This window comes from Abrus precatorius, unplaced genomic scaffold (genome assembly GCF_003935025.1).
Source record: "Abrus precatorius isolate BTA unplaced genomic scaffold, Abrus_2018 Scaffold11, whole genome shotgun sequence".
NCBI classification, from domain to species: domain Eukaryota; kingdom Viridiplantae; phylum Streptophyta; class Magnoliopsida; order Fabales; family Fabaceae; genus Abrus; species Abrus precatorius.
The window spans coordinates 14,622,732-14,635,247 of record NW_020874303.1 but is presented as its reverse complement, the minus strand read 5'-3'; the positions used below and the strand labels follow the sequence as shown (position 1 = coordinate 14,635,247).

Sequence of the window (12,516 nt, the reverse complement as noted above, 5' to 3'; positions counted from 1 at the left end):
TCATTGCTGCCTCACCTATCCCTACAAAGTTCAAGAATGATCCTTCTTTTAAAATCAAGACACAACTATAGAAAATTCTGGACAGACAGGACTCTTTGGCTGAAAGACAGAATGCTCTACATGAAAGCAATAAGGTTGGAGTTATACTCTTGGAAAACATCGTGATGAATATTGGTAAGAAGTTGGGCATGCCTAAGGAGCAACTCTATGAGTCAGAGGTGGAAAATGTCCAATGCCCTAGAGCCACCACATTCAACAACCTTCCTCTATTCAACACTTACTTAAACACTCCTGCAAGAGTTAATTCAGATGAAAATGATGAGAGTGAAGAAGAAGATGAAAAAGAAGAGGAGAGTTCAAAAGAAAATGCAGAAGAATAGATTAGGAATTTAGTTTTAGCTATTTTTCTTTAAAAATTCAGTTTGTGTAATTTTTAGTACTTAGGAACTTAAATTCTGCAATTTTAGCTAGTAATTTTCAGTTGTTCAGAACAATTTTAATACTTTTCAGTTGTAATGAAGTACATTTTTCATTTGGTTTTATATTTCTACATTCTAATTACTTTATTTTTTTGATTAATTGACGAAAATTTTGGTGTTTTGTGCAGAATGTCACTATCACACAACACCCAAGCACATGAATTTTGACACTTGCATAAGCTGCCATGAAAGGAAGGTGAATTCTATACCTCTTATTCATGAGTTTAGCTTCACATGCACTGAAAAATTTCTAGAAAAACACAAAAATATTAGTTTAGATATTGACCTGCATTATGTGAATAAATTGCATTTAATTGAAAATTCTGTGAAGTCTGAAAATATATTTTTTAAATTGTTTTTCCCATTCTCACATGAGATCATACTTGTAATTTTCAAAATGAGGTAATCTTGCATATATTTCTAAAACTAAAAAGTGCATTGTGAGCTTGAATAATCACTTTAAATTCCTTGGTGAGACTTGAGCCTCATGCATTCCTTGTTGTGTGCTAATTGATCTCATATTTTGCTGCACCTCTAGAACTTGCATTGTTTCTTGATTGAATTTGTAATTTGTAGATCTCACATATATGATGGAGGTCTTCTTTGACTTAGATAGCCTAAATGAACTTCCTTTATGTTGAGAATCCTAGTTCATCCCTTTTGAGCCTTTAACCTTTTCTTTGGTAAAACTCCAATATAAGCCTTACTGAAGAACCATGAGATGTATACAAATTAGAAAGAGGCAATTTGAGTTTAATCAAAGGTGATTTTTAAAACTAAGTTTGGGATGACATCTTGTGTGACATTACTTAAGGACAAGCAAAGTTCTAAGTTTGGGGTAGAGAGCAGCAGCATAATCTGAGTTATTTGAAAAGAAAAAAAAGAAAGCAAAGTGTTAAAAAGAAGAAATAAAAGGTGTGAAAAACATAAAAGAATTTTGTGCATAATTGATATATGGATAGTACTTGAAATGCTGTAAAAATTATGAAATTTTGTGCAGATTTGAATGAATGAGAAAGATAATGCAATCTCAAATTCAAGTTTTAATTTTCATCAACTTGAATTACATCTTTTCTATTTGGAAGTAACTACATTGTTTCCTTAATTGATTAAACACCTGTCTATCCTTTAACCTCAATTTCATCTAAAAAGTCATCTTGATATGTGATTTGTTATATATTTACAGAAGAGATTGAGAATATTTGCAAGCCAATGGTAGAGTGTAGTAAAAATGATGATTTTTTAGAGCAAACATTGAGCCTAAACACTGTTGAGTGATGAAAGAAACACTTGTGAGGTGTGATCATGTTTCTTAATTTTGCTGACATGAACCTTTGCTGAGTTACATGAACTCAGATGACAATCTTGTTTATAATATGATTAATTCAATGTGATTGTCATGATGATTGAATAGATGAATAACTTGATTGAAATAAGAAATCAGAAAAACATAGAATTGGAAATTGAAAATTGAAATTTTTTTAGAAAGGCAGCTTGCTAATTGATTTTTGAGACGTGGATGAACTTTCCCTTTGTTTGATTTGATTTGCTTGAGGATAAGCAAAAATTCTAAGTTTGGGGTGGTGATAAATCCACATTATACTACATTTTTAGCATAGTTTTTGTTAATAAATAAGTGGTAAAGTACTCAATAAACTTAAAAATACCATAAAAATTCTTAATTGTGTAGTTAGTTTGGAATCTTGGATTTTATTCTAATTTTGGAGAAAATTGACTTAAAAAGAATTAATTTTTGTGCAAAAGCTTGAGCTAAGACTTTGAAGTTTATATTCAAGAGAAAAAGGTTGATGAATTGGGCTTAAAAGATCAAGAATCAAGTGCTATGTATTAGGCTTAGCCACTTTGGGTACATAGAGTTAACACTTTGAATAAGAAAATTTATAAAGATCAAATGTGTAGCAACTCCAAGTGTTGAAAGTTAACACTTCAACAATAGAATTCATGAAGGGCTTGCGTGTTAACACTCTGACTGCTAAGAGTGATAATGCCTAAGGCTAATTTGCCCAGGAACCATTTGTTTCAACACTCTCGCCACTGAGAGTAGCCACGTGCAGCTGCGCGTTAACGCTTTGGCCACTGAAAGTGAACACGCGCAAGGCAAAAGCTCTGAAAACACATGCGCGTGGACACTCTGGTCATTGAAAGTGTCCACATAAAATAACAGAATTTTGAAAATCACTTTTAAAGCGTCAACTTTGGATGATTTGAATTCCCACTTCAGCTATAGAAGCTTCTAGAAGACTTTTCATATTATAATTCTTAGCGATTAAATTGAAGAAGTGAAAAAGGTAGAAAAAAGAATATAAATAGAAGTTAAGAGTTTAGATTAGGAACTTTTGTTCATTTTTGTTATTTTTTACTTTGTAACTATTTTAACTTTTAAGGGAAGTCAGAGAGAGATTAGGAGCGACTTTCAAGCTTCATTGCTAAAGGAATCAGGGTGAAGATTAGAAGATGTTCTTCTGCTTCTTGTCTTACTTCCTGTCTTACTTCCCCTTCTTCCATTGTAATGTTGTTCTAAACCTTTTTGGTTAGGGATCTATGGATCTAAATTTGATATTGTGATGTAATTTTGGATTTGGATCTTGAGATTTTAATTGAATTGAGTATATGATTCTGTTCTTAATGCAGTTGTGAACTAATCCTTCTTTCAATTGAACTTAGAGGAATCTTCATAAATGGAAATTGAGTTTATTTCTTAAATCTGAATCATATGCCAAGGTTATTGAAATCTTAGGTATAAGTAACATGATCTAGTAATCCTATAATTTCCATAACTTAATGCAATATTTGATTAAATTTTACCTAACGAATTAGGAAGGTTTAATTAGGTATTAGGATTAATGAGGTAAGGAATTGTCCTTTGGTTAAAGAAGTAAAATTGATTATCAATCAATTAAAATTCTCAAGAGTCCATAACATGACTATTTATATTGCAATTGAAAATTTGGTGAAATAATTCCTAACTATTTTTCACATAGCATTTTCAATCTAAAATTCGTATTTTGTTTTACAACATTTTATTACCTTTTATTGTTCTTATTTTTCATCTTTTTACATATTACAAATCTTCCAAATGAATTGTGTGGCTCAACTAATTGTTAAATTATGAAGTGGTAAATTGAAAATAAGATCCTTGTGGACAATACTTGGGACTCGTATTGATTTCTAAAATTTTATTACTTGCTACAACTACCTAGTACACTTGCTAGTTAGTAGTTCTCCAATTTCATACCAGTCTGGCAGTGAACTACATATACACTTTCTATGACCATGACTAGATGGAAACACTAGCTAGTTTTACCCGAGAGCTGGTGACAAGCATTGAGGTCGTTGCTGATATCGAAGACCTTGGTGATGATGAGAACCTAATACTGGAGGAACAGGTTGAGATAGAGGATTGATTTGGGGACGATGTCTATGATCTTGTCCACAATGTTTTGGTATAGATATTGACTACTCTTTAAGATTTGGACTATTTGATATTATAAATATGTAAACTAAGTCCTAATGTATTTAGATAATGGTTTATAATTATTAAACTTTACATATAAATGAAGTACAATTTATGTATATTTCTTTATTATTTCAGTGTAAATTATTTATTAAGGTACAATTTATCTTTTGCTGTTTTCGAATACCCTTGGATATTTTTTTTCGTAAATTGAATCATCCCAAGAAATTTATAATTTTATCATATTTTCATACTACATGTATAATGGATTCTTTTTCTTTCTCTATCTTGTCAAAAATTATTGTATAAACTAAATAAGAAATTAAGGGTGTCATACTCCCATCCCCCACTTTCACTTACATTTGAATGCCTATTGTTGTTGTCTATTTCGTAGTTCAACAAGACTTCTTTCAAAGGATGATGTTGTTGTTCCCTTTTTTATTATGTTAGAAAATATGATAATTAAATCAATTGAAAGAAAGTCAAAACTCTCATGTCTTGACCCATAATTTTGGTGGATCTCAATCCTTGGTTTATGGTTGTATAAGTCATGCCTTTCCTATCGGTAACATCATTTAATCAACATAATTTATAATCTTTCTACTCATTTTGCACGTTATCTTCATGTTTTGAAAGGGCTCAATGCTCACAACTTGGATGAGGGAGTGCCAAAAGGAGTTGTGGGAAAGCAGTGAAGGAGGGAGAACGGGGTGGGAGTGGAGGTTGGGATTGGGGGTAGGAGTTGGGGTGAAGGTGAGGGTGAAGGTTGGGAGTGGGGTGAGGATGATGATGGAGGTTAGAGGTGGGGTAGCCGCTGAGAGAGGAGGGAGCTGGGAGGAAGAAGAAGACATTTTTTTCTTTTCAAATATGTAAAATATGTTTAAGAATTTTTTATAAATATTTATTTTAAATAATAAAATAAATGATATGACAAATCACGTGGTAGTATTGAACTGACTTTTTGTTTATCAACTTAGTACTTAATAGAGGATAGTTGATAACAAAAATTAAATTCTAATTTCATAACATTCCAGTTACTAAATCCTAACAAAAACTTTTATAAGAATTTATCACAGAATTTGTTAACTTTCCTGGAATAAAAAACATAGTTAAATTAAGAAGAATATAATATATAAAAACAAATAATTTAATAAATAAACTTGTAAATCTTTAAAGTTGATTTTAAATATAATATTTAATTATATAATTTTATTTTCTGTTTTTCTTAATTAAGCAAATTTCATCCATATGTTACTCCTCCTCCATTTTCCGTTGACAACAACATCGTGCCCCAACCTGAAGAACTTTCTTGTGGCTTACACTTTTGATCTGAGATACATAGGGTTTGATGACGACGAAGCATTGTTGGCCAACCTATTGAATTGCTCCAAGCTCTGGCTGCTTCACCTCGCTGATGTGTTGTTATTTTCGAACATGAGAGAGGACGAAGGGTTGGGTGGAGAAGAGGCCAGGGTTACTCGTGCTACACTTGAGGCATTGTTGTCTCCACACTGCAATGACTCTCAGCTTTTATTAATGGCTAAAAATGTTTTTACTCCTCTCATTTTAGCATTTTTTTTTATTTTAATCTCGATTTTTTCTTAAATTTTTTAAAATTATGATTTTTAGTCCTTTGAATGTGGTCCAATAAAAAATTTATTCATAACAATATTTCAACATATTATATTAGTATTAAGAACTTAAAAACAAAAATTTATAAAAAAGTAGAGAATAAAATAAAAGTAATTTATTTGAAGAGATTAAAAAAAACCATTAAATTGTTAGAACTAGGAACATATTCAAGCCTTTATTAATTTTTTTCACTAACATATAGAGTTTATTCCAACTGCCTAAAATTTAAGACTTGCATTATAATATTATTTTTTTATGATTATTTATATTTTATATGTGAACTTTTTGATGAGGTAAAAAGAGATAGATTATAAATAAAAAAGGAAGAGAGACAAGCAGACGGCAAAAAATAAGACGTTAATTAACTATGATAATTCCTTTGAATATCTACGGGAATCTATTTACAGCAAGTTTGAAAATCTATTAAAAACTCCATTGGTATACATTAAAGTAAATGTGATATACACATTTAAAAAATATATGAAAATACAATTTATTTGATTATTAATAGCAAAATAAATTATTTGATTATTTCATATTTTTGTTTAACTTTTACAAAATTTGATATGAATAGTCAAAATAATAAATGGTAATAAGTTAAGAGCGAAATTTATATAAAATTATTAAATTATATAAGAATATTAAATTTTGCACTAATTGATATCTTAGCATTAACTATTAAGCTTTGCCAAATGTTACGAAAGAGGCTTTTACAAATATGTGATCCTCCAAACGTTTCAATTTTATTGGTTAATTATTAATATATTTAAAAATATAAAAAGAAAGTATTTGACAAACTCATCCACTGTAATGGTTTAACAGTTTTCATCGAATTACTTCTCATATACTATCCCCAATTTGCTGTAGGTATCTGTCATAGAACTGCAGTATGCAAAAATTAGCATTCCGCATCTGCTGTGAGCGCATTAAAACATGCAAATTTGATATATATATATATATATATATATATAGCAGATAAAATTATTAAAAAAAATGCAAATAATCATATAGCATGTTCCATAAGATATTAATTTTCAGTTTTAAAAAAAAAAAAACTATTTTTTCCTGCACGTTCCCGTACAAGAAACAACTACTTTAGTTTACATTTGTTTCCATCATTTACCCAATATTATTCCTTCAGATTAAAGCTTACCCTTTATGCTTTTGCGGCCATTTTAGGACCATACTAGATGCTAGAGCTATACCCTTTTCGTAGTTCAAAAATTCCTTGTTCCTTCGCCACAATAATCTCATTAGGCCAGACCATGACATATACAAATTAATCAAAACTAATAAACTTCTCTACTCTCAACTATTCACGGATTCGCCATTGCAAAATCAATTAACCAATCATCCATGATCATAAGCGGAATCATTCTTGGACAAATACAAGACCAACTTCTCAACTGGTAACAAAGGACCACACTGAAAAGAATCTTCCCAGTTATGGTGGAGGAGTCCAATGTGTCCATATGTATGTTATAATTTTGTACTATGAGATATACTGAGTAAGATAAGGATTCTAGTCTAGATTTCGGTGATGAGGCAGATCATGAACCATCTATTTTTCTCTCATAAAGATTCCTTGAATCCAGTATGATCTTCAGCCAATTATCACGGCTAACCCCATTACCATACATTGTGGCCAGGATCCAGTGATCATGATTGATGCAACATGCAACTTGGCAGTGAGAGTGTACATTCACTCAAAAATGTTTTCAACTTCGTGTTAGAAGACACTTTATAATACAACCATTAGTGAGTGGTTTAATTTGTCTTCCATTACAATGTTAGAAGATATTTCATTCTATTTAGGCTATGAGGTGTGGGGCATAAGGTCTCTGCAACTCATATGTGGTACCTCTCATCTCTCATTTATATGTATATAAAAATATTTTTTAATTATATTTTATAGTTTTTAATTTTGATAAAATTTCACATTGATAATTGAGACAGTATTTAATTAAATTTAATAGTTAAATAATAAAAACTCATACTTTATATAAGGTTATTGATAGAATAAAAATTGGTATAAGTTATATTAATATAAGATAATCCCTCTTCACTCTTTCTCTCTCTCAATAGCCTTATTTTAAGAAATTCATATCTAATCAGTGTAAATAATATCGTATTTCTAAAAACTAGTGCTTGGATTTTAATGTGCGCTGTTTACTACTCTTGAACTTTCAGATTAATTTCAAACATAAAGTTCAATCTGCTATAGAATTACTACACGTAAAGAATGAGATTGATGATACATGACATCAAATTGAATGCATGTTTGGAGTACTGTCACTAGAAAGTACATTATTAAAACATAAAATAATTATTAAGTCTCATACGAAATTAACTTTCTCATGCTGATAATAATAATAATAATAATAAAAAGACTTTCGCATGAAATTAACATTGTAGTTGTCTTCTTCTAAAAGAGAGTAACAATCCTTATTGTTGCACATCGAAAAGATATTTTCAGCGAATTATGAAAGTATATAATTATCAAAAATCAATATTTTTAGTATCCAAAATATCATCGAGCACTGTTTTGAGCTAATTTAGAAGAATATATACTACACTGAAGCCTACTTGCTAGATATTAGAAAAACAATAGTTCTATATATGGTGGTGGCAATCTAAACCAAGTTGCTAGTATCACTACACCGACCTCAGAAATATGCTTTGGTACGTATGCTTTAGCCTTTTTCCAAAATGGAAAAAGTTATTTAGTCTTTTCCCTAGAATTCAATCATATTAATTCTTCAATAAAATACATTGAATATTCATTTTTAATATAATTAAACTCAGGAGAAACTTGATTCTTACTTACCACTCCGTCTCATGCTTGTTTAGCATACGAAGGTTAATGATCTTGGATGCTCATGTTCTCAAACCATATTTTAATTTAAGATATATAAGATGCAACAAATTTGTACATAACATCATCAATTAGACGAAACACTCAGTAAAAAAATTGAGAAAAGAGAATTAAAAAGAAAAGAAAACGAATGAAATTGAAACCAGTGATAATGACATGAACAAAGTAATTATTCCTAATTAAATGGAAAATTTGTTTCTATTGAAAGGATAGGAAACATGCACAGTCATTTGCCAGAAGGCTATTATAACAACTAGCAAAATCTAGTTTGTAACTGCAAAAGAAAATTAACACAGCAATTAATTATGCTTAAACATTCAAGGAATGAAGCTTGCCTGCAACTTAACCAAGATATGAAACTCTTGCAAGATATAGAAAACACTTTTTCCTTTCAGCAGCTCTAATGCCAAAATTTAAAGCTCATCTTTAGATGCTTTTGTCTCACTCACTAACACTCATTAGAAACTAAGTGGTCCTGTCCAAAGACCTGAAAAAGGTTTATTATTTCCTACATCACAGTATACCCATTAGCCTTTTCAAGAACAAAGTTCAGGTCTAATCATTCATGACTTCTTTTGGAAAAAAGGTTAATGAAAGTCTCTGTCACTTTGCTGCCTTTCACTTGCCATGAACAAACAGATATATGACTTAAATTATATTGTTGTTGAATGTGGATGTTCCTTATGGCCAAACAAGATGAAGAAGCCAGCTAGACTCAACCCACGTGTTTACTTTTACCAAAGGGGAAAACTCCATACATGTATCGTGTTTGTATGAGGCCTCACCAAATTAAGAAGCTAAAGATAATGGCCTCTATACCGTAATTAGTATTTAATGATTAGAGGCACATCCAGAAGCCTATAGTTATGCTTCATGACCCTGCCCCGAGGTAACAGCAAAAGACCGAGCAAATAGATAATAGAGGATATATATTTATATATAAAGTGTACTATAGGCGAAACCATGTAAATGTTCATATAATCAAAATTGATGGTCAAGATTAGACTTCAGTAAAATAATCCTACATGACCATTGGTTATTTTTCAAGGTTGTCTTCCACAAAATCATAAGACACATCACTTAAACTAAACAACAACTTACGTAGTTAATGTTATTGATGGAAGAAAGGATAATTTTGAAGTCCTACATTGACTTAAGATGTGGTCAAAATAAAAATTACAAAGGCTAAAATAATCCTCTCATTACTAATTAGCTTTTAACTTTTGAAATTGAGTTAGGTCCAAATATCAAAAGCTACATTGGCCTAAGTACCCAACACAATATTTTGGGACATCTAAGTAATCATCACTAAACACAAACCTCGTCAGAAACCAAGTAGTCAGGGGAGGGGCCCCAAAAGCTAAAAGTATAGTAGGTAATCCATATGACCTTTCCTTGGGATTTAAAGCAAACAATAATCATTGTACGGGTGCAACTGGCCAGCTAGAGTGTTGGTCTGTTGGAATGTTGTTGAGGACAAACTACATTTACAATCAAGATCTCAACTACAATGACGAAACACAAAGGGATTTTTCTTTGCAAATTGAACTGTTCTAAACAAGATATTGTGGCTGTGGGATGCATACGTGAAAGCTTTGATACCTGGCTGAGCTTGGACCCACTAAAGACCATGCAAGCAAGAGAATAAAATAAAGTTTGGCATTAGCTGACCTAGTTGATGGGGCTCTTTCCTACGTTCTAAGTATTTGAATGTTAAATTCTAAGAGTTTGTCGTGTCCAATTGCTCAGCCATGCGATATTTGCACAGTGCTAAATATATTAGCAGAAAACTTAGGTGTTAGTGTTGGTTATTAATTAAAATTAGAATTTAACTTATTAAATTCAAACATTTTTACTAAAATAAAATTATAATTTTAATTGCTAAAATGCACTACTAATGCTTAAAGAATAACATATAAGTTTGTCCAATATATTAGTATGAGAAAATATACTTGTACAATAAATTTATACATTTTTTTTTTGTAGAGAAAAGAAAGACGAGTGATAAGGTAGTGACAGAGTAACTATATTTTATATTGGCATTCAGTCAAAAATTGTCATATAAGAAAGAATCTTCAACTTTTCTCATAATTAATATAAAAGTTATACTTACTATGTATTCTAATTGATTGACAGTGTAGAAACTTTACATTAACAGTGGATCAAAATTAAACTCAATAGATAAATAGAAAAAAATAGTGTTGTGAAAAGGTGGTATATAAGCAATATGACTCAATTAATATCAATTTACGACAGCGTTTTGAACTCAAATGTATTTTTTTATCAATGTGGTTCTCTAAGTCTCTTAAATCCACAAGCTTGAAACATAAGAAAGTACAATTTTTAACTTGATGTGATTTGTATATCTAGAAAAGTAGAGGGGGAAACCTAAAATGTTAAAAGGCTTTATGGTAAGTTGTATCAATTCACTCAGTTATTTTTACTGTTTGAAGATACTGATTCTCCCATATTGCAGCTCAACTTCTTGGTCCTCCTCTATTCTGTGGTTCCTGAGGAGACAAATCATTCAAATTCTACTTCATTTTGGCAGGATTTGCATTCCAACTAGCACTACCCCAGCTTTACACTCTCCACCACTGCTTATAAAAGGAGCAGTCATTCTTCCTCTTAGCAATATCAAGTCTTCAATTCCTTGTAGTCTAATTCTATAGAATCACTCTTTTCCACTCTTTTAATACCCTTAGAGTTAGACTATTATCCTCTATAGTGATTCTCAAATCACAACTTATTATTAATTGTCGTTGCATTAAAGAAATGGCATCGAGTTCAATGTCATCCACTGGCTCATGGAGTGCTAAGGACAATAAAGCCTTTGAAAGGGCTTTAGCTGTTTATGACAAGGACACCCCTGACCGTTGGCACAATGTTGCTAAGGCTGTTGGAGGGAAGACTCCAGAGGAAGTGAAGAGGCACTATGAGCTCCTACTCAGGGATGTTAGGCACATTGAATCAGGTCAAGTTCCATTCCCAAATTACAAGCAAAGTGGAGGGTCTGAAGAGGAGAAAAGGTATATTACATACATTCTATGACCCTTTTCTATCAGTAACAACTAACTAGCTATAAATTGACATCCCTTTGTTCCTTCTTTATATCCTAAGACATTTTAGAGTGAACAATTTAATTAACTGCGAACAAGAGCTTAGGGAAGTATTCATAAATTTGACTCTGAAGCATACCTAAATATGGTAAGAAAAATATAGAAAGGTCACAATCATAACCACAAAGAAGTAGTGTGCGCGTGTTTATACTAACTATAAATTACTTTTTATTTGCTTACCCTGACGTTCCTTTGTTGTCTCTTGTTTTCATTGCAGGCTGAGAAACATGAAGCTCCAGTGAACAAGAAGCATCAACAACAAACAATTTTTTATTTTCATCATCAGCAACTTTTCTAGAATCCTAGTGTTACGTAATATGTTGTGCTAGTGACGTAGTACTAGTGTAGTGATTAGACTATTATTCATAAAAATCATATCCAATGATTCCATATTGTATTGTTGTTGAAGTTGCCTTGAAGAATCAACGACTCTGTTCAAGTTCCCATCATTAATAAAGTTGCAATTTATATGCTTATTTGACATTTACCAAAGTGTACAAGTTTACCTCGTTATCAAGTTGCACACTAATTTCATTCGGTAGACGAATCAAATCTCGATGTAAAACAACTACTGCAGCCAAAACAATACCAAGAAAAATAATTACACAGAAAACCTTATTGAATAATAGCAAGATATAAAGGCTTGAAATTGCTCATGGCTGGGTTCAGTATATATACTTGAAGCCATTGGCATGGAAACCCGAAATGAAGAAGAGGCGGGAAATTCTGCTTTCGAATGTTGGAAGGAATAGCAATGAAATTTTGACACATGGAGGGATGAGGTGTGGTTCAATTGGTATCTTGAGTTGCAAATATCAATTCTACTTCATCGTTGAAATATTTAAAACTTTGTTTTGTTTGATTATATTGCAGTCTACATTAAATATCTAAATATAATTTATAAAGTATGAATTGAAATTCATTCTTTTGACCGTA

At 31.2% G+C, this 12,516-nt stretch overlaps 1 protein-coding gene across 1 annotated transcript; it reads left to right on the top strand.

Annotated features, from left to right (window-relative positions):
- The first annotated feature begins 11,115 nt into the window (after positions 1-11,115).
- On the top strand, positions 11,116-12,019 carry LOC113856268 (protein RADIALIS-like 1). Its single transcript, XM_027488018.1, has 2 exons — positions 11,116-11,490; positions 11,798-12,019. The coding sequence occupies exons 1-2, from the start codon at positions 11,237-11,239 to the stop codon at positions 11,820-11,822; spliced, it is 279 nt and encodes a 92-aa protein (XP_027343819.1). The 5' UTR covers positions 11,116-11,236; the 3' UTR covers positions 11,823-12,019.
- The last annotated feature ends 497 nt before the right edge of the window (positions 12,020-12,516 follow it).

Bases quoted from the DNA above. Each gene is read 5' to 3' on its own strand.
- LOC113856268 (XM_027488018.1), top strand. From the start codon at position 11,237: ATGGCATCGAGTTCAATGTCATCCACTGGCTCATGGAGTGCTAAGGAC. The intron at 11,491-11,797 runs GTATATTACATA...TTTTCATTGCAG, and splicing joins GGGTCTGAAGAGGAGAAAAG to GCTGAGAAACATGAAGCTCC.